At 44.6% G+C, this 23,757-nt stretch overlaps 1 protein-coding gene and 1 long non-coding RNA gene across 5 annotated transcripts in view; one reads left to right on the plus strand and one right to left on the minus strand.

Annotated features, from left to right (window-relative positions):
* The window catches only part of Map3k5 (mitogen-activated protein kinase kinase kinase 5), a 207,858-nt gene that overhangs the window by 133,197 nt on the left and 50,904 nt on the right, over nt 1-23,757 (plus strand). For 2 of the 3 annotated variants that reach the window (XM_087575895.1, NM_001277694.1), the window contains 4 exon segments: nt 3,401-3,450; nt 5,940-6,035; nt 9,442-9,523; nt 21,187-21,320. In XM_087575895.1, coding sequence (XP_087432021.1) covers nt 3,401-3,450; nt 5,940-6,035; nt 9,442-9,523; nt 21,187-21,320 — 362 coding nt within the window. 3 annotated transcript variants of the gene reach the window in all.
* LOC102547350 (uncharacterized) lies at nt 32-15,684 on the minus strand. 2 transcript variants are annotated; one of them, XR_015649087.1, is made up of 5 exons: nt 15,517-15,684; nt 12,324-12,431; nt 4,547-4,654; nt 2,563-2,736; nt 32-349 (listed from the first exon to the last, which is right to left on the minus strand). It is a non-coding gene; the product is annotated as an uncharacterized LOC102547350 (long non-coding RNA). The 2 variants fall into 2 exon arrangements; XR_015649086.1 differs by lacking the exons at nt 32-349; nt 2,563-2,736 and having other exon boundaries at nt 3,497-4,654; nt 15,517-15,625.

Below are 23,757 nucleotides of genomic sequence, written 5' to 3' on the forward strand. Positions count from 1 at the left end.
GTAAGCAATAAGGCCCGATAGCATAATTATTAAATTATCACTCTCACTTTCATTGTTAGCTCCTAGTTCTTATTCCTGTCCTGCCCAGTGCACGGGATTTGGGGTGGACCAGTTCCTAGAAAATGGTGCTTTGTGCTGGTTCAAATAGGTAACCAGGCTGTGGGGTCCACTGGGCTAATCCCTCCAGCTCAGCGTCTCCGGACCCTGGTACTTTACTTTGCAGCTCACCACTGCCTCCCTGTGGTGAGTCCCTCTAGCCGTGAAGGTCCGGAGTCTCCAGGGCACTGACTGCAGCTTCGGCTTCGAACTTTAGAGCACTGTAGGGAAAGGTGGCCCCGGGCAGAGCAGCCTGTGGGGAACCAGATAATCAGGAAGTGCTCTGCTCATTTCCTACCAAACCAGCCCAGTCTATTCAGGAACCCCTCCTTGGTTCCTCCCAGTGCCACTTTACAGATAGATGTCTGTGCTTGTCATGCTCAATGGCTGCTTTGCACGCCACCCCCCACCCAGACTGCTCTGCTCTCTGGGTCACACAGTTATGTAGACATTTTGACCTCAGCTCGACAGACGTTAGACGCCAATATTAGATTGAGAGTCGAGGCCGCAGGCTGCTGTTTTCATTTGCTCCTGCCTAGTACTTGGTAACTTTATATGTGCACCCCCCCCTTTTTTTTAAATGAGAAGCATGTTTATATAATTTTTTAAAATTTGAATCCATGTACTGTACTAAAAGGTAAAAAGAGTAGTAAATGAAGACTTGGACAGACGGCTTGGTGGTTAAGAGCACTCACTCTCCTCACAGAGGACATACACACATTTTCATGCATTTACTGGTTCACATATGTGTGCAAGTGCATGTGTGCACATACATGCATACGTGTGTGTCCAGGTGCATGTGCATATATGCATGTGTGGGAAGGCTGAGGACAACCTCGGGTAGCATCTTCGTGAGTGTGCTGTCTGCCTCTTTTGAGACAGGGCCTCTGGGTGGCCTTGCATTCACCAGTTAGGACAGAATGGTTGACTCCTGGGACTCGAGGATGCTCTCCTGCCTCTGATTCCCCAGTGATGGGATTTCAGGGACCTGCCACTCTCTGGCATTTTTACATGAGTTCAGGTCTGTGTTGCAAGCTAAATGTTTTAGCGACCTGGTCATCCCCTCAGCTCCCCATTAGGCCTTCTGCACTGCCCTTCCTCCCTAGATCTCATGACAATAGAATTTGCTCAAATCCCAGTAAGACGCACCAAGCGCTAGTTTTGGAGCAGCTTGCATGGCACTCGAGAGGCCCTGTCTGCACTCCTGGTTTCTTGGCCTTAGGAAAGACCTAGGAGCTGGGGATAAAAATTGGAGGCTTCTGAGTTGATTTTGCCAAGAGAAGAGTTCTAGACCAGCTCAAAGCGGTACAGCTCAGACTCCCTGTTTCCTACTAGCCAGGCCGAGGCCGCAGCCTCATAACAGTGGGGAAAAGGGGTTCCTTTCATGGTTGTTTTACATGCTATTGTCGTAGCCAAACCTTTGGGGCTTTTTCAATCTCTATTATAATTTTTACAGAGGGTATAGTTAAGAAAAGAATGAGGGGTGTTTTGTCCCTATCGGAAGAAGAGACCAAGCAGGGGTAGCATCTGAAGAATCCCAGCCGGGCTCTGGCATGAGTGTTAGTCAGCAAGACTGATGGTTTTGTCACCGGCGTCCATGACAAGATGGAAGGCCACTGGCTTGGTAGATGAGCTTGAGGCATTTTTCCTTGCCTGGTGTAAGTCCAGAGTCTTCCACTAGGTCTTCCCTATGACAGCTAGAGTTCTGTAGACACAGGTAAGTTAACTCCCAACCAGCTGTCAGACTCCTGCCTCAAGAACAATCCCCTGGAGCTTTGTAAAGGAAGTCAGTTAGACTCAGCGACTCATTGACAATTGAAAAGAGCCCGAATCCTGTCAGTTCATTTTCTAGCAAAGCTTTAAAAACAAACTATGTGGATGCTCTGAACAAAGCTGATATAAAACTGAATAAAACCCCAGACTGATGTTGATGACAGAGTGTGTGGCAGCCTTCTTCAGTCTGCATTTGCTAAGAGGAGAAACTGGGAGCCAGGGTAAACGGCGTGGCCAACTGAACTAGCACGCACGCACGTCCCATACCAGACCAGTTAGGTAGGCTGAGGTCAAAAGGTCATCCCGTACATAGGTCAGTGTGGGAGGTGTTGAAATTCCTAAGCACTTGTATAGGGAAAATAATCTAAGAACAATTATTTGATGATAATTATGATATTTTAGTCATGATTGAGAGATACATTTTAAGCTTTTAAAACATGGGCTGTATCACATAAAATCAGATTTTTATGTCTAAACGTTATTAGCATGTTAAGTTTTGCATAAATTAGCTAATAATCCCTTTGACCTGTAATGGACCTCTACTTACACATATTCTCTCTCTCTCTCTCTCTCTCTCTCTCTCTCTCTCTCTCTCTCTCACACACACACACACACACACACACACACACACACACACACACACGTTAATTTCTGAAAAGTAAAAAGGCACAGAGGTTTCGTTGAAATTTTTACCTGACGTTAGTTCCAAGCTGACTGCAGTAGCTTCTGGAATCCCAGCGCTCAACGAGCTGAGACAGCAGACGTTCATGGCCAGCATGGGCTATACACTAAGGCTTGTCTTTCGGAAGGGAGAAGGTACTTCAGAAACAATTACAGAGGCTTTGTTCAGATTGATTGCTTTTCTTTCTGGGAGAATAGATGCCAAGTCGGGGAGATAGCTTGGTCAGTACCGTACTCCATACAAGTTCCGGAGTCGAGTTTTATTCTCAGAACCAACATGAGAAAACCCCAGGGGTGTAGCATGTATCGCACTCCCAAGCCTGGGGAGGTAGAAACAGTTGCCTGTGGGACTCAAGAGACAAGCTCCACACCAATGGAGAAGCCAAGGAAGGACACGTGAAGTTATCCTATGGCCTCCACATGCGTTTGCACGTATGTGCTTACAAACCCCAGACATGTGTGCTCAAGCACACAAAGGCATAGGAAATCATTAGAAGTTTTTCCCAAAAGGAAATGACCCTCTTAACCACACAATCGAATTACCTTGATCAATGGTTTCTTGTTGTTTTACTTTGGTCTTTTTTTTTTTTAACCTCAAATTAAAAAATGGTAGTTACAACTAAGATTAAGCTTTCGGGTTTAATGACAGTAATTCTTCCAGGCTTTTTGAAAGCTCTTGTCTTGAGGCACAGGAACTGTTAAGTAAGCATCACCCTTGTGGGCTCGGGCTGAATTGACCCTCCTGAGGAGCTACACATCAGGAGAAATGACTTTGTTATTAAAAATAAAACTAAATGATTTTATGATGTTTCCCCCCATGTATCATCGCTCATCTTCTCCTGTGTTTCAGAAGGGTATCCATGAGTGGAACTTTAACGCTTCCTCTGTCAGGGGGGTGAGGTAAGTTTCCCTGCTCCGTTTGGTGTACATAGAAGACATACTTTTCTGAGATCCTCTTAGCATATTTTATTAAATTAAGTCCATCATTCACGTTTGAAAAACATTTCAGGAATCCTTCTGCGTTGTAAAGGCTCAGCCTTCAGCCTCTGCCTGTTGTGAGCAGTACCTCACCATCATGGATCCCTGAACTGACCCCATGCTTATGACTCTGGGGTAAATGTGAACCGTGGCTAACAGGGAGCCGTGTAGAGGTCCTCTCCTGCTGACTGACCTTTTAGTGAAGGCTGTAAGATGGCTTCCTGACCTTTATGTTACCAGGAACTAAGAATCTGTAGACCCAAACTATGCAGGACATCTCCCAGGCTACACCCTGGACCTGGAACTCCATACGAATAAGAAACTCATTAAAATCTCCCCCAAGGTCACTGTTGAAGCAATTATGTGTGTGAGGTCACAGTGACAAACCAGTTCAGTTCCAAAACCTTGTCATAACGCCAGTGGCTCAGGGTAAAAAAAAAAAAAAAAAAAAAAAGAAGCTCTCTCCTGGGAATGAAAAGGAAGGTTACCGGTCAGAATCCATTGTCAACGGTTAAGTGTTTGAAACTTTTGTCATCTGGAAGCCTGGGCTTCTAGACTCACTCAGCGTTTAAACTGGATTCTGTTTCCTACTGTTTGCTACCCCCACATGGTGGAGATGGGAGACAGCAGACTTCTGTCCGCCGCTTGTGCAACATCCTGTTGCTTTTGCAAGGGTTGTAGCTGGCTGTGTTAGGGCATGAACTGGCAGAGCAGTGAGTCACAGATAATTTTAGTTTCCCTGGTGGAGCTGCCTGTTACCTCATGAGTGATCGAATAGAGGCAAGCGAGATTAAGCGGCCGACTCATGCCTTTCCAATCGATACGTTCGCAAAGGTTTGCACTCTTAATATTCAGTCCCTAAACCGCTCGTTTAGCAAGGCAACTCCTTACTGCTGCCTTCTTCAACAGTCCATTCGCTGTAGTTGCTATGCATTTTGCCTCATCAGATCTGTTATACAATGAATTAGCCCTTGTTAATTAGGCCCGGCAGCCCTTCCTTACAGTTCTTGTGACTCACAGCGTGTAGATGTCGTGCCTCCATCTGGTGATCGATGGTTCACCTCTTGGGAAACTTGAGTTCTGCTCTGTGACTTCAAAGACGGCCACCTTTGCCCGGCTTCCTCCTCTATAAAGAAAGGGTGACAAACTAAGGAATAACCCAGCTTGGTCAGCAGTTTGCCTGGCGTCACCCAGGTACCCAGCTCAAGTCAGTGGCATTTATTGAGCACCAGCTGCGTACCATATTGAGTCCTATTCTGCTAAAGATAGGAAGGCGGCAAAGATAGGACGTCCTCTTGAATATTTGCCGTCAGGTAAGGACTGGGGATGGGGAACAAGCATTTTAAGAACAGGCACAGTGTGGCAAGAGATGAGTAAGGACATACAAGGAACACATTTAGAGAAGAGAAGCACAAAGTCCTTCTGTCTGGAGTAGAAATAACTAGGATAGGAGAGGGCTCGCCTGGCCTTAGATGACTAGAGTCTATTTTTAAGTCTTGGAAAATAATAAAATCCAGGCATGGTCGCACATACCTGTAGTCCTTGTGCTCAGGAGGCCAGGGCGAGAAAATCATGAATTCAGGGTCAGTCTGGATTTTGTAGTGAGTGTGAGTTCACTCTGAGGCACATAGGAAGAAGACCTTTCTCAAAAGCCAAGTGATGCTGTGCGTTCCAAAATGAGGAGATCCAAAGGTGATTGAATACAGCCTGACAAGTTACGTTCATGGACCCAATGGGGACCGTGGCTTGTCATATCAATAAAGTTTTGTTACACAACAGCCACAGCCTCACTTGTAGCTAAGGCTTCCTTGCTCCAATAGCAGAACTGAGCGGTTTGGCCTGTCAGACCTAAGATATTTTACTACCGGGCCCACTACAGAAAACATTGGCTAACGGCTATCATAAACCACCATGGCCTAACTTACCAAACTCCAAACTCTTCATGTTGTTCTAAAATAAAGCACTCGCTACGCCCAATCCCAGTGCTGCTCCACTTTGCTTCGCTCCTTTAAAATCTCTACAGCCTGAGCAGTGCCTCTACCTGTATGGCCGGTCTCCCTAGCTCTGGAAGCATCTCCCACAGGCCTTGAACCACTGAGGCCAGTTAGTTGGGATGAATATAAGCTTCCCTCTCAGCTCGGTCAAGGCTATGCCAGACCAGACTCGCTTCCATGCCAAACCCAACATGTGGCTCACATCACCCAGCAGAACAGCCCCGCACTGACAAATGAATAGGGTAATACAGAATGCTGGTATTATGGTATGGGGACTATGGGTCTCGAAAGTGCTGTCTATAAAATGGCAGTGTGCCGTAGCGGGTTAAATATTAAAAGTGCTTCCTTTTCGTTAGGGATCTGCGAAAGTGATGATGTCTGTCTAAGTAACGTGAGTTTTCGGTTGGTTTGTTTCAGTATCTCCAAGTTTGAAGAACGATGCTGTTTCCTTTATGTACTTCACAATTCCGACGACTTCCAAATCTACTTCTGCACAGAACTGCACTGTAAAAGGCATGTATTTGTCGTCGTGTGTGAGACAGGCTGTTTTCACGGGATTGCTGCTTTCAAGTAAAACAAAACAGGTCGCTTTTGAATGGTGAGGCAGCTACACAAACACACACACACATATACACATACACACATACACACATACACACATATACATATACATACACGCACACACAGACACACACACATATACATACACAGATACATACACACACATATACACACACAGACACATACACACATACACATATACACATATACACACAGACACATACACACACATATACACACACAGACACATACACACACACTCACATACACACACAGACACACACATATACACACATACACACAGACACACACACATATACACACATACACACACAGACAACACACACAGACACACATACACACACACAAACATACACATATACATACACACACGCACACACACATATACACACACACATACACACATACACAAACACATACACACACACAGACTCATACACACACATATATACACATACCCAAACACAGACACAGACAGACAGACAGACACACACACACACACACACACACACACACACGCTTTATTTGAATTCTGCTTTAGAAGCATGTGCCATTGGATTCGGGGGTTCTGTTTATCCAATCAAGCCTTGGCCTAGTCACAGTGTATTTTACACAAAACATCAGCCAACAGGTTAATGGTTTAATGCCATGCCTCATTTTTTAAAATACTCATTAGAAATGAGTGCCCACTTTTTCATGATCGAATTCTTTAGCGTAAACTCACTACTGTCTGCAACTACGACCCTGCCTCCCATAGAACTTCCTGGGGAGCGTAAATACATAGTACCTGAGCCCACTTCTGGCTAATCATACTGGATCCTCTGGTGGCTGGGGCCCGATCTATACCAGTAAAAGAGATGACCCACCTCCCCACCCCCCAAATCTATGAACTTCACGGTACATTTGCATTAGTCTCCCCTGGTATAGTACTCTTGGTTAAATATTTCATATCCCCGTAGAACACAGTAATGGCCATGAGGTAGACGAACAATGACCACTTAGAAGACGGAGCATAGGCGAAAGCCAGTCTGGATTTAAGTACTGAGGAATGTTCTCTCTTCAATTAACCTCCACAGTAAATGGCGGATCTACTCAGTAGACAGTGATTTGCTTTTATCTCCATGCTCATCCCCGCCCAGCATAGCATCTGTTTCCATTTCAATCTTTGTGAAATCCTAGTCTATAGGCATGATTATCATCTTTAGTGAGAGAAGAAAAATAAATAAAACTCAGGAGAGGTAACCACCTTAAAATCACATGGCCAGTAAGGATAAAATCGGGGCCCTGACCCAGGCATGAGCGGCTCTGTATCCATGCTCCTGATGTACACAGTGGGCTGCCGTCCCTCTGTCGTGTACTCTGGTAAAATGATCTTACTGGAAAGTCTTCCATCAATGGCTGCTGTGTGTCTTTACCTTGGGTCTTTTTTTTTTTTTTTCTTTTTTTTTTTTTTTCTTTTTTTTTTTTTCGGAGCTGGGGACCGAACCCAGGGCCTTGCGCTTCCTAGGTAAGCGCTCTACCACTGAGCTAAATCCCCAGCCCCTTTACCTTGGGTCTTAATGTTTAAGTTTAAAGCCAGTTTTAGAAGTTCTTTTGCTTACATTCCCTTTTGAGTGATCTTACTTCTGTTTCTAACTCCTCATGAAATTTCACCTTACTCCATGTTTACTAATATCCTAATCAATCGTGGGATTTTGCTCTGCTTTCATTTCATTGACATCTAGGAAATGTGCACTAGGAATGGAGGTTAGGAATTAGAGGAGGGGAGCCAGGCACGGTGGTGCACACCTCTAATCCCAGCACTGGGGAGGCAAAAGTAGTCAGGTTGCTGAGTTCAAGGCCAGCCTGGTCTGTCTTAGACGGGAGTTGGGGAGATTGGGGCAGGAGAAGAATTGGGGGAGGAGAAAAACACGATCCAAATCTATTGTATGAAAAGGGTGTCTTCAGTAACAAAGAAAGTAGGCACAATTGAACTCTGCAAACTCCAAAATAGCTCTGTTCCTTGGGTCCCATTAGGCAGAACAGTGTGAGGCCCTAAATGTTCAAGGAGTATTTGTCGAATGGGTGGAAATGTTAATGGGTGGGCAGATAAAATGAGGCACAGAGATCATTTCTGAGTTGTGTAGAAAAACTGATCATGTGCTAACCTGCTCTGCCCGTGTGGTCAGCCTTGCATAGAGGCTTGCCCATGAAGCCAGCGGCACTGTATACAGTACTTCCCACACATTATATACGAATCAGTGGCCTCCAGTTTACTCAGAGGGCAGAGGACAATTTTTCTCACATACCTTGCCTGGCATTGAAACTAACCTCAGAAATAAAACTTAGCATTTAAAAAAAAAATGTCATCAAGAGAGGCGGCTGTCACCTGGGCATACGTAAGCCAGTCTCTGCCCTAGTTCACGTCAGTGTTTTAGACAGCACTTATAGGATCTCTAGGTATAATGTATAGGAGTGCTCAGGCAAAAGATTTAGTGACAGATCAAATTTACAGATGCTAGATATTCTGGAATAGCCGGGACGTGGGTATTTTGTTGTTTCTGAATTACAATAGTAACAACAAAGCAGCATTAATTTTTATGAAGATATTGTACCGTATGAGCACGTGATGAGTAGTTAAGTGTCTTTGAGTCCAAGAAACCTGTTTCTCCTCCGCTTCACAATTATGCCCCCGGGAGGTGGAAGGGTTTGCCTGAGGTCACACAGACGCCAGTAATCTTGATTTGATTCTCCTGGCTCCTGACTTCCTCACTTCAGTATTCTAGTTCCCTGTGACACTTAACTATTGTTTGCCGTCAGGAAATTCTAGAAAACCCTTTCAACCTGAGATTTATTTTCACATCCCACCTCCACCCCCCCCTTCACCCCCAACACACCTAACACGGATCCCGATGGTATATTTGCCTAAAGCCTCTCCATTTTTGCTCCGAAGTCCATTTGGGGTACATTGATTTACAGTGGTTGGGCTTAGCACCTTTCAATTTGAGCAAAAGCCGAGCGCGTGATCCTCGTTCACCACAGACCTCACTTCCGGTAGCTCCTCAGCGGGTGGCCAGCTAACACACTACTCTGTGCTGGACTATCAGGTAGATACAGGTACTGTGTTCACTAAGATCCGTGGACTATTTGATTCTTCCTGAATTAGACTTGCGTTCTATGGCTGACATAAAAGCTCTCACCACACGGGAGGCGGGCCGGGCTGAGTCAGGGTCTTCAGTGGGTTCAGTGTCCAAATGAATTTCCCACCTAAGGTATTGTCAACTTACGATGGGTTTACTGAGCAGTGCACAGATGTGCACAGACATTACATGTGCTATGAATACAACTCTCATTCTAGGTTTTTCGAAATGGTGAACACCATCACCGAAGAGAAGGGGAGAGGCGCGGAGGAAGGAGACTGTGAAGGTGACTCCCTAGAGGTAATGACTGAATTAAGCACATGTCTTACAAGGGAGCAACTGGAAGCTGGCTTCAAGGGGGATGGGAAAGGATGAGACTCATCACTGAGTGGTGGGGTGAAGCACGGAGGCACTCAACGAGTGTAAATTTTCTCTAATAAGAGGGCCAGACAGGAGGCTTGGCAGTTACGAGCCCATTCTGTTCTTCCAGAGGACCTGGCTTCAGTTCCCAGCACCCTTGTCCAACAGCTCACGGCTGTCTGTAACTCTAGCTCCAGGGGCCTCCCACACCAGCCTCTGGCCTCTGCAGACATCGACACACATATGACATTCGCTCCTTCAGAAACATGTACAGATAAGATCAATAAAAATGCTTTAAAGCAAACACTGATCTTGTCCTCTTCAGAGAAATGGTTCTCAACCTGTGGGTTGTGAGCCCTTTGGGGTTGAATGACCCCTTACACAGGGGTCGCCTGAGATCATTAGAAAACACAGGTATTTTACATTATGGTTCCTAACAGTTATAAAGTAGCAGTGAAAATAACTTTATGGTTGGGGATCACGACGACATAAGGGACTATATAAAGGGTCAGGGCAGTAGGAGGGTTGAGAACCACTGCCCTCAGAGGAACTGAGCTGCCATATTTTAAATTACCCAACAGTGACTGACTACACCATGTCTATGGAGGTGTTCACTGACCTCAAGGTGTGGGCCACAGTGTCCTTTTTTACCCCCTAGTCTCCCCTTGGCAATGTTGAACAAAAAACTCAGTGAAAATTCCAGGTGATAAAATCTATCTGGCCTTCCCTATGAGTTTGGCCTTGAACTCACTGTGTAGTCAAGGCTGCCCTGAGTTCTAGATCCCCTTGCCTCTGCCTCCTAAGTGCTGGGATTACAGGTGTGTGGCACTGCCACCATTTTGAAATCAACATGCAAATATTAAGGTGAAACTGAAAAAAAGCTATAAACTAACACTCACGATCCGTATATGTATGCTTTAGATTGTTTTGGTAATTTCATCCCATTCACTGAACTAAATAAAATTTAAAAAATTCAACTGTTACTCAGTAGACGTAACAGTTGAAGGAAAAAATTAAATATACTAACTAATCATTACTGCTATCACCTAATAGTTAGGTTCTGTAATTATTTAATGGTTATATAAATTTTATACTGAAGAGGAAGCCTATGCCTCTTAAAGGTATAAGAAGATGGTAGATGTAATTTAGAAAAAAAATTCTCAATATGTTAGCTTGCCGGTTACAGGAGTAGTTGGCAATAATACTTACTTGTGTGCATTTGACGTTCTGTCCTTTTATATATTTGGGTCAGGTCTCTGAACTCCTGTTTCAGTGTCCTTTTGACCCCTACTATTTGTATTTTGTGTTAAATTTAGTTGGATTTACTTGATACAAATCCATCATCAGAGTAAAAATAATAATGAGAACGATCACTAAAATAAAATCATGAAGGCTTAGGCAGGAAAATCCATAAAGTCACTCACAATTCCACACATTCCTTGCTTTTCTTTCTGTTTTTTACACCATCAACATCTACCTTTTATCTCATTTTCCCCCTGCCCCTTGAGGAACTACATATATTTTGACAAAAATGTGCATGTATTGTATCCAGGCTGCGGTATCAGTAGCCATAGATAGACAAGGTTGGTTTTGTGATTGAACCGCCAGTTGGAGACTGGGAGTTAATTTCAGTCTATGCAGCGCATGGCACAGATTTATCTTCCTAGTATTTGTGATTGATCTGTCTGGCCTCTGTCTCTTGGGTAAGGGTAGTAGCTCCCTTTGCAAAGAGCTCTGTTTAGTGGTAGCACTTGGAGAGGGTGTTGGGAGAGGCCCTTCCTGGCTGAGCGGGTCTACCAAAAGCCACATGACCAAATTAAAGAAGGGGATGCAAATGTCTTTTCCTGGAAACATCTAGAGGGTTCTGTTAAATCAGCTGACCTTGCAAAACCTGGTAGACATGTTCGATAATGCTCTGACTCATCAGAGCGCTCCTGTGCACTGCCAAGCTTCTCCGGTAGATAACTTTCTTACATGTCCTCCATTGGAATAGCTTAAACCCCCTGACACAAAATGATCTCTATGGTATTCTCAATGGGCTTCATGGCCTTGGCCAAGAACTCAAGCAGCTTCTGTTTAAAGGTTTGGACTCTACCTGCCCTGGTGCCTCAGCTGTTGCAAATTTTGTTGTTTTTGAATAACAGAATCTGCAACAAAGCAACATTAATGTTAAGAATGCAGTGTGCACCTTACAGGTCTTCCTCTTAGGTATCTTCCAGTCTGTGAAACTGTGTTATAGCTATTCCATTAGCATAGCATTTATGCATGGTTACAGTAGTCTTCTAGACTGAAGGGTGTTGGGGCCCACCTGGCTTCTTCCTCTCAGTGGTTTTTCATAGCCATAGCTCTATCGTTAAACCCTAACTTACATTTTACATGGTTTATAACTTTCTGGTCTATAACTTTCACATAGATATACATATATATGTGTGTGTATATATACGTGTGTATATATATATCTTGATGGTGTTTCTTTCTACTCTCAGCATTTCCTACTTACATTATTTTATATAGCATGCTACTGGGATAAAATGAATTGCCTTACTTCCTGACGGCAAACAGAAACCAAACTTCAGCCTGTGTATGATTAAATCCAAACTAAGTTCCTTTTCTTCCCAACCTCTATCCTATAAACAAAGAAATTTTCTTAGAGATTCCCTTTGAAAGATGGTTGGGATTTGTATACACAGCTATTTCGTGTGTACTTCAGCTGGGACTCAGATGGTTTCAACACACGTACCAATTTGTGAAGCCTCTGGGTCCCTTCACCCAACAAAGTGAGAACACTGGGAAAGACGGCTGACCAGGAGATGCTCCCGAATTCTTGCTTCTCTCTTCAATTGGGATGCTGTCAGTGTTCAACGGATAATGTTAATGTGGTTTCCGTAAGCTCCAAGTTCTTAGCCAACCCTAGATTTCCTGGCACTTGAAAAACTTCCTCGAAGCTGGAGTTAGAATTCTTCTGGTGCCAGTAATGAGTGGTGTGCAGTAATGGCGGGTACAGCCTCCTTTGACTCATGCCCGGGCCTCTCCTGCTCAGTCAGATCTAACCCTCTGAGATCTCTGAACTGGAGACTAGAGCCCTGGATAAGGTAAAGGTTCTAATTTTGCCAGGAAAACAGCTTTAGTTTTTATACTCCTTCTTGTCTAAGATAATTTCGTCCCTTAGAATTGAACAAGAGGATCTCGATTGTCTTCTCTCTGCTTCAAGTTTTTAAATAATTTTCCCAATTCATAGGAACTTTCCAGGGTTATTTCAAAGACAGCACTAAGTCATGTCTCAGAGGACCTTCCTGCCTTGATACAGCAACACTTCCTTTTGCCTCAGGGCCATGCGCTTCGACTCAAGGCTGTGTTTTCATGGGAAGGTTATGAGCCCATATTCTTGGTAATTTCATGTACTGGTTTACAGTGAGGTCTTCAGGAAGTTGAGTATAGCTGGCCATGAAGGTTTGAATACTTACTACCTGTAGTCCCCCCTGTACTTCTTGCTCCAGTGCATTTTTGAGAGTGCAAGCAAGCTCCAACCCGAGAATCCAGTGGGAGAGAAGCCCCGGCCCAGCCACTCAGCCTTGCCTCTCAACCTCGTTGGAGACCTCCAGTTCACATTTAACCACGGAGCCTGCCAGGTTATTATGCTTTTACAGCTCCTTGAAGGAGTGCACTAGCAGTGTTTCTCATTGCTGTGCTCAAAGATGTGACAAGAAGCTTAAAGGAAGGAGGGCTTGTTTGGGTGTACAGTTATACGGAATGCAGTCCACCATGGCGAGGAAGACATGACCGTGGGAGCAAGGGGCAGAGAGTAGACAGGAAGTGATGATGGGCTAGTACACCTCCAGGCCTGCAGCCATGACCTGCTTCCTCCCACAGGTTATTAAAGGTTCCACAATCTTACAAAAACAATGCTATGAATTAGGGACAGAGTGTTCAAATGTACGAGCTCGTGGGGGTGATTTCATGTTCAAACCACAATGAGGGGGTCAAGCCCAGTGTCCTACTCTCTCGCTCCTGTATGCCTTCCCGTTCTGCCCTGTAGTCCAGCGGTGCCACGTCCTTCCTGTGTGCTAGGCTTCCCAGTGGCTAGACTTGACAAGTGTGGCAGCTGTCATACTGGGGGACCATATCTGCTGCTTTTTGAGATCTCAGGTGCCATGTTTCTATTTAAGTTATTTTTAACCTCTCCTGTTTCTCATGTTCTCTGCTTTCATACCGTTTTTACCCTTTCACTCCTGACTTTGCCCACTCTATTGTCTGTCATTCAGCGGTGTGCCGTGGACTGTTAACAGCTAGCATAGCATCTCTCTCTCTCTCTCTCTCTCTCTCTCTCTCTCTCTCTCTCACACACACACACACACACACACACACACACACACACACACACACACTCGTCTTTGTAGCTCTCTTTTGTGTATTAACTGGCACAGGCCTGAGGCATCACTGCAGCGTGCTTTGTGGACTTGTCTCTACATTGTCCCCAGTGAACAGGAAGAGAAAGTTGGCCCCTTGTGGGTGGAGTGGGCACAGGTTCTATAGAAAGAACACTTTCCTTTGACTCAGACACCTGCATGGTGATGAAAGACCTTACCATTCCTCTGTCTGTTGACCTGCCTCGAAAACACTTTTAAACAGAGACTCTGAATTGATTTGCAATGACCGAGTGACAAACTGCTTGTTTTCTTTAAGACCCTATTTCTAATTTTGTACCTATCTGAAACGCGACAGTTAGGTATCTGAAAACAAAAATGTCCCTCAGTGTTGCTGAGGTGCTGTGTAAGATCAACTTCCACTCGCTGTATATTTGTTTTGCTGATCTCTTACCCTCTCCCAATTTAGGTTCTGTACTTAGGGGCCTGCACATTGACTGACAGAGGAAAAGTAGACAAGAGAGGACGTGAAACTTTAATGTTAATCAATGGAGGAGAATAAAATACCCAGAAGTGGCTTCAAGCCAGCTAGAGTTAATTACTGATGGACATCATTGTAGAATGTCTACCCCACCTTTGATCACTCATTTCCCGATAAAAGACACACGACTCTTATTATTTAAACAGCGTAAGAGCTGGGCGGATTTATCCTCTGTTGTTAGAGTTTATTTTCCTATCTGTAACCCTGAGTTATTATTCACTGCGTTTTAACTGAGCTGCTTTTAATTCCAGTTGGCCAGCCCTCAGGGCCATGTTCTCTTGACTCCAAACCATGGTGTCTCTTTTCTCCCCCTTCACCGTCTTCTCCCCCTTGTCACTCTTCTGACCTCCAGCCTGGGAATCTCAAACCCTGCCTATGTCTCTGCTGCCCAACTATTTGCTGCCAGCCTCTTTATTTGCCTTGTAGAAACAACTTGGGGGCAAGGTTACATAGTATCACTTGGATCTATGTGCAGACTCTGTCTCTGGGGCAACCAGGGCTTGAGGAAGCAGTATTAGCTTTAAAAGCACCTTCAGGCCAACCCACTGGAAGGGTTAGGACTTCGAGGACAGAACATAACGACAAACAGTTTCTTGTCTACCTTGGAATACTTAATGCTCCCTTTGGGAGGAAGCTGCAGCAGCTGTTTTTGAAGGAGGTTTTGCTATGTCAGCCAAAGCCTCTCCCACCCCCATACCCTAAGGCTGCTCTTTACTTGGAAAATTTTTAGTCGAAATCATCTTCATCTACATTGTCGGGACCAAGTGGATTCCAACTAATCCATTCAGAAAACATTGATCACTTGCTATATACAGTCAATTCTACAGAATCAGGAGAATCTGAAACAGAAGTAGATCCCAGTAGAGCCAGTGTTTCAAGAAGAAACAGACAATAACACAAATAATTAAAATATATAGTATGATAGTGCTCATACTATAAGCAAGACTGGAGGGGTGGGCTATAGGGTGCCAGGGATATGCAGGGATCTGTTGTGGGAGATCAGGGATCTGTTATGGGAGATCACAGACCTGTTATGGGAGAATCTGGATCTGTTGTGGAAGAATCCAGGTCTGTTTGGAAGATCAGGGATCTGTTGTTTGCCCCTGTCACTCCTATTCTCCCTGCCAGTTCTCTTCCCAGGACCAGTTTATATTTTCTGGACAGACAACAAAAAAGAATGATTCTACATGTATTCCCATCATTGCTTTGAAATGCAGCTGCCGTCTCCCTTAGCAACAGCCTGACTTGCTAACCTATTGCCATAGAAATAGAACACAAGATTCATAAGCTGTGTGATGTCTTTAAACAACCTCCCTTCTTTTTCCACCCATTTTTTTCTTCCCATGTTTGTTGTTTAACAAATGGCTAAGGTTATCCCTATTGTTTGTCTCAGGTCCCCACAGTCCCATGCCTGTCTCCCAGGCAGACTTCCCTGGTCAGGACATCCTTTATCCTTAGATTAAGCACCTAGCATAGGAGGGTCGTCCAATGTATAGTACTCTTAATATATGAGTACTCTAGGCACTTAGAGTGGACGCTCAATGTTGCCACCAAGTAAACTGACGTCTCTCCTTGCCCTCCTGGGTACTCAGCCACATTCTACACTCAGCTTTCTGTCCGCCACATAGCTAATTCCCTCTCCTTACAGAACATCCAGCTTCCTATCTCAGCTCCCTTTCAGAATTGCCTTTTTAATTTATATCTTTAGTTTGTAATAGAAAAATGAGCAGTAAAGCATCAAGGCGGTAGCTGCCAGTGAGATGGTTTTTATTTGGATCTTTCTGTTTTTGTTACAAGATCTTCTGAGTTTTGTGTCTGACTGCCGTTTTCAGTCGGGGTCCACTTCTATACCTAACCCATCATTTAATGATCCTGGGATGCTTAGATTCCTGTGGGAAACTCAAGGCTGGCTAAGCCTACCAGCATACATGCTTTATACTGGGCTGAACCGATTCTCCTGTGGCAAGCATACTTCAGCCGAAACTGAACTGGTACGGAATCTTGTCTTTTCCTAGACAGGATCTCATAGCCCAAGCCAGTCTCAAATTATATATAAGGCATCTCTTTAACTTCTGACCCTCCTGCCTCTACCTCCCTACCTGATAACTGACTCCAAATGATTTGTTACCTGCTTTTAAAACTTTGAACCGTATTCTGACCTACTAAGCAAATAGTTACTGGGCCAAGATAAGGGAGAGGGTGCAGACAAATAGGCAAGACTGGGTCTGTGGAAAGTGTGAGCAGAGGCTCAGAGAGTAGCTCCTTGGTAGAACGCGTGCTGGCCTGCACCATTCCTCGGTTTCAGTCCCTAGTAAAACTGATAACAGTAACCAAGGGAGAGCAGTGGAGCATCCTGGGAGCACATTAGGTCGTCTCGAGAAGTCAACAGATGATGGGTTGAGGCTCTTGTTCTTGCAGCACGAGGTGGAATTTTGTGCCTGGGAAAAGCAGCATCTGGAGTCATCCCCACTGGAAGAGACTGAGGAGAAAAGGGAGGAGATGGGTAGAGGAGGCCTGAAGGATATCCATGCTGTGCCAAAGCCTGCATCTGACCCTCGAAAACATCAGGGTCAGATGAGAGCAGAGCTGGGGGTCCTGACCAGGAAGGTCACTTTGGAATTTTGAATGTTGCTAAGTTGAGGGTCATATTCTCAGGGAAAGCTGACTAGAGAAGAAAGCAACAAGAAGGGAGGGGACTCTAAGGCTTGTCCGGGGGCGTTAGCACTGAGGATGAAGATGGACAGTGTGAGCCTACACAGAGGGCGCCCCATAGTGTTTGTCAGTGGATTTGATGGAGTGGGTAAGGGAAGGAATGATTGGGAGTCTGAAAGGGCAAGGTTATCTGGCCTGTGCTTGAAGAAGCGTGTGGCTGTTGAGAGGGTACAGACAATACACTGGGACATCGTCCTACGCTGCTGGTGTTGAAAACAAAATTGATACTCTTTTTTTTTTTAACCATGGTATCTTAGTCACTGCTCTGTTGCTGTGAAGAGGCATCATGACCAAGACAAATCTTATCACAGAAAGCATTTAACTGGGGGCCTTGCTTACAGTCCACAGTCATCTCGGCAAGAGGCAGAGAGGCACGGTGCTAGAGCAGTAGCTAAGAGATTTATATCATGATCTGCAGGCAGCAGGCAGAGAGACTGGGCCTACTGTGGGCTTTTGAAACCTTAACGCCCACACCCGGTAACATGACCTCCAGCAAGGCCATAGGAGACTAAGCATGTGAATACATGAGCCTGTAGGAGCCATTCTCATTCAAAGCACTGTAGGGTGAATACAGGCCTTTGATTCTGAAGATCTAGCTTTAAACCACACCGCTGACATTTTCATTAAAAAGAGATCTCTGGCCCTGTGTATATGAGTGGGGGGTGGGGTTGTGTGTCTTTCATACTATGAAACAAGGAGTTTGGAGATCAGGTGAGGAAGGTGCCTTGACTCTTTTTTTTTTCCTTTTAAGTTTTGAAATACTATAACAATAGAAAGTGTTGGTGAATCTCCGTCTAGTGTGTAGGTTTGTTTCTTTGAGAGGGACGTTGGCGAAGTCGAGCTTCTTTGTTAAAGGCCTTTGCTGGTGGGATTCCAGCCAGCACAGCCCCGGATTGCTAGATTCTAGACCACAGGAATTGGGTGTTTACCACATCTTTCCAAGATCCCTGTTTCACGTTCCGGTTCCAAGTCTGGGCCTATCGTACGAAGCTCCGTGCCCCGCCCCTACCCTCACATTCCCCATCTCTCAAGCAGAATTCCCTGACCATCTATCTGAGTTAGAAGAGCTATCCTTCCTTCCTCTCCACACTAGGGATCGTTCCTAACATAGGAAGAGTCTCGATGTAACCCTGGCACCTCAATGTGGATTTCAGAGTTGCCATCAAGAGAACAGACATGTGCTTCCCGAATTTTGCCCATGTCCCGAGAGAGGAGTCCAAGATGGAGTCCTGCATACCCCACTCTAACAGAGTGTTTCCTCCAAGAGATAGGACCCAAGTGCCTTCAACGAGGGCTTCAAAACTTGGAGCTGAGGCCAGCATGGCCTGTTGGGCCCCTAGAGTTGTTGGCTTGTCCTTTTATCTCTGCTCTCTCATTCATTCATCCTTCATTCATTCATTCAAGACAGGATCTTACGTAGCACAGAATGACTCTAGCACCCCTTATGTTTCTGAGGATGACCGTGAACTTCTGGTTTACCTCCCGAGTTTAGGATTGGAGAAGTGCACCACCACGCTTCCTTCTAACATTTTTTTTTTTTTAGTAAGCATATGCCTTGGTTAGAGTTACTATTGCTGGGATGAATCACCCCCAATTGTGGGGGAAAGGGTTGATTCGGCTTACACTTTCAAATCACTGAAGGAAGTCGGAATCAGAACTAAATCGGAGCTGGAACATGGAGGAAGGTGTCATGGAGGGGTGCTGCTCCCCAGGACTTGCCCAGGACCCACAGTGCAGTGGTGGCTCCACCCACAATGGGCCGGACCCTCCCCCATCAGTCGCTAATTAAGCCTTGAGGGCTTGCCTACAGCCTGATCTGATGAAAGCATTTTCTTTTTTTTTTTTTTTTTTTTTTTTTTGGTTCTTTTTTTCGGAGCTGGGGATCGAACCCAGGGCCTTGCGCTTCCTAGGCAAGCGCTCTACCACTGAACTAAATCCCCAGCCCCTGAAAGTATTTTCTTAACCTCTTAGGTGACATCAGCTTGTGTCACACTGTCATAGAACTAGCCAGCACAGTGTGTGTGCTCAAGGATACATGCAAGCACACGGGAGTGGAGATCAGAGAGCATTCTCTCCTTCCTTGTGGGACTGAACTCGGGACCTTTGGGCTCCCACCGTGAGTACCATTGCTACCTAAGTCATCTCATCCGCCTGGACCGGTGCTACTTTTTATAAGCTTTCTTATCTTTGGTGTCTTGTTTGGTATCTTACCACGTTCCTGCATCATGAGTAATGATGTGTGAATTCATGTTTATCTCTTAATTAGGGGCCATTTTCTAGAAATTGCATTTGGTCATTCCAAATATTTTCAGTCTGTTCTATTTTCTCTTGTTTTTGAGATTTCTCAGCTTATTTCTTTATGTACACATTCTTCAGTTTCTGCGTCCTTAGAGTTTCTTCTTTGAATTTGTTTGCTAGAATTCAGCAGTACATGCCCGAATTCTATCCCAACAGTCAAGAAGCAGAGGGAGGGGAATTACGAGGCTGCAGCTAGAGCAAGACTCTTGTCTCAAAAAAAAAAAAAAAAATCCATTTTATGCATTTTTTTAAAGTTCTATGAAAACCTGATTTGTAATCTGATATGCTATATTTCAAAGTCATTTTCTTAACAAACATAAAAATCCTTGAACACGGCCATCCTCATGACTCATCAGCATTTAATGTTAAATTCTGGCTTTTAGTTTTAAGAAATCATTTCTTTTTTCAAAGCAAATAGCAGAGATCATTCCCTGAGGCAAATCTGTTTCTAGATCTGCACTCCAGACAGCTCTGGAGAGTACAGGGTTGGGGGCGGGGTTGTCCTCAGTCCCTCCTGTCCATCGTGAGTTCCTGTCCAGAGCTTGAGTCTCCTCACCTAGTGCACGACACCTTTTGATGTGCAGCCTCCAGGTCTGAGGTGGCCTCTATGAAGTGTTCTCTGTTCCCTGTTGACTTTGATGCGGTTCTGACTAAATCCTTGACCCTTGGGGACTCAGGACTATAAATGTTTGCTTTTTACATAAAAGATCAAAAATTTCCTCTCTTTTTTATTTTAAGGATCCCTTGGGGACTTTTGAGTCTTGCTTCTCTCCCAGGTCTGTGCTTCTCTCTTCCTTATAAATTGTCTCATTTTGATCCACATAAACACCTCCTCTTGTTAGACCGGGGCTAAAATATAAATAATCTTTATTTGTCCGTCACCTCCTCAGACCTCCAGCTTTGCTCCTCCTTGAGCTCTGTCGGTTGGCGGTTTTATTGTTCTGGCTGCTGTGAAGTGCTTCAGTAGCACCCAGAGCCTAGAAGCACAGGGGAACTTAGCTAGAGGTGACAGAAAAGACAGATGTCCTGCCAGGTGGACTGTGAAAATCAGGACGGGGAGGGGGGAGCACTTCAAAGCCTCCTGGGGGAGCACCTTAGCTACGAAGCTACGTGGTATCAAACGAGAACACGCTACCTGCCTTGTGTGGACAGTGTCTGCTTTTTAATTCTTAAAATAATTTTGGAGCTTTTCCTATTTTGTGTATTAATTTTTAATTAGCATACAAGGTAATGGAGTTCGTTATGGTATTTTCATCATCTAGATAGGTATACTTTGTTTATGGATAACCCTGTCTCTCATCTTCCCACATACCCTTCCACTAGTGGTTCTTCTTCTGTTTTCATCATACATGCTCATAAACGCGCGCACACATACACACACAATGTATTATATAATATATAGTAACATATATGTTTCTTACTCTTCATTCCCTAAGAAGCCCATCTTATTTTTACCTTTGTAAAGCCATTGTTAAAATAAGGAAAATGTTTGGGGAAAGACCTAATATTTGCTTATAGTACCAGAAACCCCAGCACTTGAGAAGTAGAGGCAGGAGGATGATAAAATCTGGGTCAACTTTTAGACCGTAAGACCCTGCCTAGAACAAACAAATTTAAAACCTGGTATTTTAAATGTCACTTTCAACTAATGCTTTGCTCTTCTGTCTTACCCCCGTCCCCTTCCACAGTATGACTACGAACACGATGAAAATGGAGACAGAGTTGTGCTAGGAAAGGGGACTTACGGGATAGTCTACGCAGGCCGAGACCTGAGCAACCAGGTCAGAATTGCTATTAAGGAAATCCCAGAGAGAGACAGCAGGTATGGCAACTCTCGCTAATGAAAGCTGTATTCTGACGTGCTTGGGTTGTTAACCCTGTGGCAGAAAATAAAGTCTAACTGTTGGAGCTGTTTGGAAACGAGACTCCACCCTGTTAATTCCAACTCAGGTTTGTCTGTTCCTTTAGTGATTAGTACAAAACTCTTAACTGGGAAAAGAATGGCTTCCAAAGAGCAGAAGGGGGGATGGCCGTGTGTGTGTGTGTGTGTGTGTGTGTGTGTGTGTGTGTGTGTGTGTGTGTGTGTAGGCTGGTCCTGAACTAGAGAGAGAGAGGCAAATGCAGACAAGCATAACTCACTGGAGCAGAAACCACCATGGGAACAAGCGCGGACCGGGGCGGAGGAGTCTAGAGGATTAAGAATTCCAGGGGACCCACTCATGAGCAGCCCCACACTTGTGCGAGTTTTATCTGGTAAAGTTCTACCACATCTTCTTTATAAATATCAGAGAAAAATCCCATTGACTTTGAAATATGTCAGAGGATTTTACTCCCTTCATTAAGGCCTGTTCTCAGAGAGCCCACCTCTCATTAGGTGAAAGAACAGAGAAGAATCCAGCCCAGCCCCCTATCTCACTGAAGTGGGAGACTGAGAGGCGCTTCAACAGTTTTCAGTCAGCCTCAGGGACAGGGACATAAGACGAGAGAGAGCATTCTTACCCCTACTTGCTACAGCCCACCACTACCACCCATACGAACGGCCTGTTCACTGGGGTTCTCCTGCCTAGACCATCACATTCACCTTTCTATCTTAAGGCATGCTAAAAGGCAGACACATTGAAGAACGTTGACAATACCAGAGCCAGGTTTGGCAGGTTGGAATTAGCAGATGGGGATCTCAGATGCCGAGTCTTCTAACTGAAGGAGTAGACCCCGGGGAGCCGTTCCTGAGGTAGGAATCAACAAGAGAAAACAAAGAAGCCGTTAGAGGTCACAGCCCTTCCCCTAACATAGCGCATGTTGAGAGGGACTTTCAAAATGGAAGAGGGGTGGGGGGGGGCACTGAAAAGAAGTAGAAGACAGAGAAATCTGAGAACTGAATGACAGCTACAAAATAGATACACTTAATGGGTCACCAGAGACAAAAGAGAAGAGAGACAGAGGGGTATTTGAAGAAAGGATTATTCCAGCCACATGTAATAGGCCAGCTAGCTGGAGCTCTGTATTGAGACCCCCTTCTCAAAATAAATGCTGGAAAATACTAGCCTGGATGATTATTAGTTGAGCCTGACGAGACTTATAGATGAGTATATGTAGTATCTCAAACGCCACCATTTCTTCTATTTCTAGAGCTAGTCAAATAAATTCCGTTCTCTTGCAATTTTCCTCATGTAGCCCACTTTCTTGACCTGAAGAGTTATTACTCCATACTCATTTAATTTAAACCTTGGCTTACACTGGTGAAAACTTCAGAGTGTTGATAACTTTTCCCATACTGGAGAGGAGTACTTACCCTTAGCTGAGCTGGTTAGTATGGTAAATTTTGAACTAGCCTTGGTTTAAATAATGGGGTTTGGACGCTTGGGTCTCTTAATCTTACATGCAGACTTTTATCATTTGATTTTTGATAGAGGGTGAGGAGGCAGGATGCCTGCCATTGGTGATAAAGTAAGTTGCTTATGTCAGGTTGATGATCTCAGTCTTCTAAGTCTATAGAGTGAGACAGTATTGCCACTACTCTGTATCGAGAGCAATCGTGAACCAGTCTCTTAAATGTCCTCCATCCCTCCAGAAGTGACTTTGTCTTCACAGCTGAGAGCCATTCATTACCTAGGGTCTTATGGTACTAATGTGTATTCTTGTGTCAACTCATACCATGTCAAAGTGCTCTTGCTGTCCCTCACTGGCAGACTATTAAAGGATCACCATAATGCCTGCCACTTAATTCCCAAAGCAGATCTAAAGGGGGAAATAAATATGGCTGAGACATAGGGGAATTTCCTTTTATTTTCCTTGCCAGCTTTCTGAGGACTATTCTACAGATTATAAAAGTTCATCTTAATTAAGTGAATTTGGTTCTTCATCAAGGAAGTACTATGCTAGAACTCACCCTACACTGCTTCACGAAAACACTATTTTTGAACACTGATTCTACTCTTCGTTATTGTCCTTCTAAAAAGCTCCCCCTCTATTTAGCTGGATTTGTCATTGGAAGATCTGAACATTCCTTAAGAGTATGTCTGAAGCAAAAGTGGGAAATCAAGTTTTGCCTTAGTGTAGTTAGAGCCTTTCATACCTATAGCCTCTGTGTGTGTGTGTGTGTGTGTGTGTGTGTGTGTGTGTGTGTGTGAGAGAGAGAGAGAGTTGTGTGTGTGTGTGTGTGAGAGAGAGAGAGAGTTGTGTGTGTGTGAGTGAGAGAGAGAGAGTTGTGTGTGTGTGTGAGTGAGAGAGAGAGAGAGAGTTGTATGTGTGTGTGTGTG

The sequence above is a fragment of the Rattus norvegicus genome, chromosome 1 (assembly GCF_021556685.1).
Source record: "Rattus norvegicus strain SHRSP/BbbUtx chromosome 1, alternate assembly SHRSP_T2T, whole genome shotgun sequence".
NCBI lineage: Eukaryota > Metazoa > Chordata > Mammalia > Rodentia > Muridae > Rattus > Rattus norvegicus.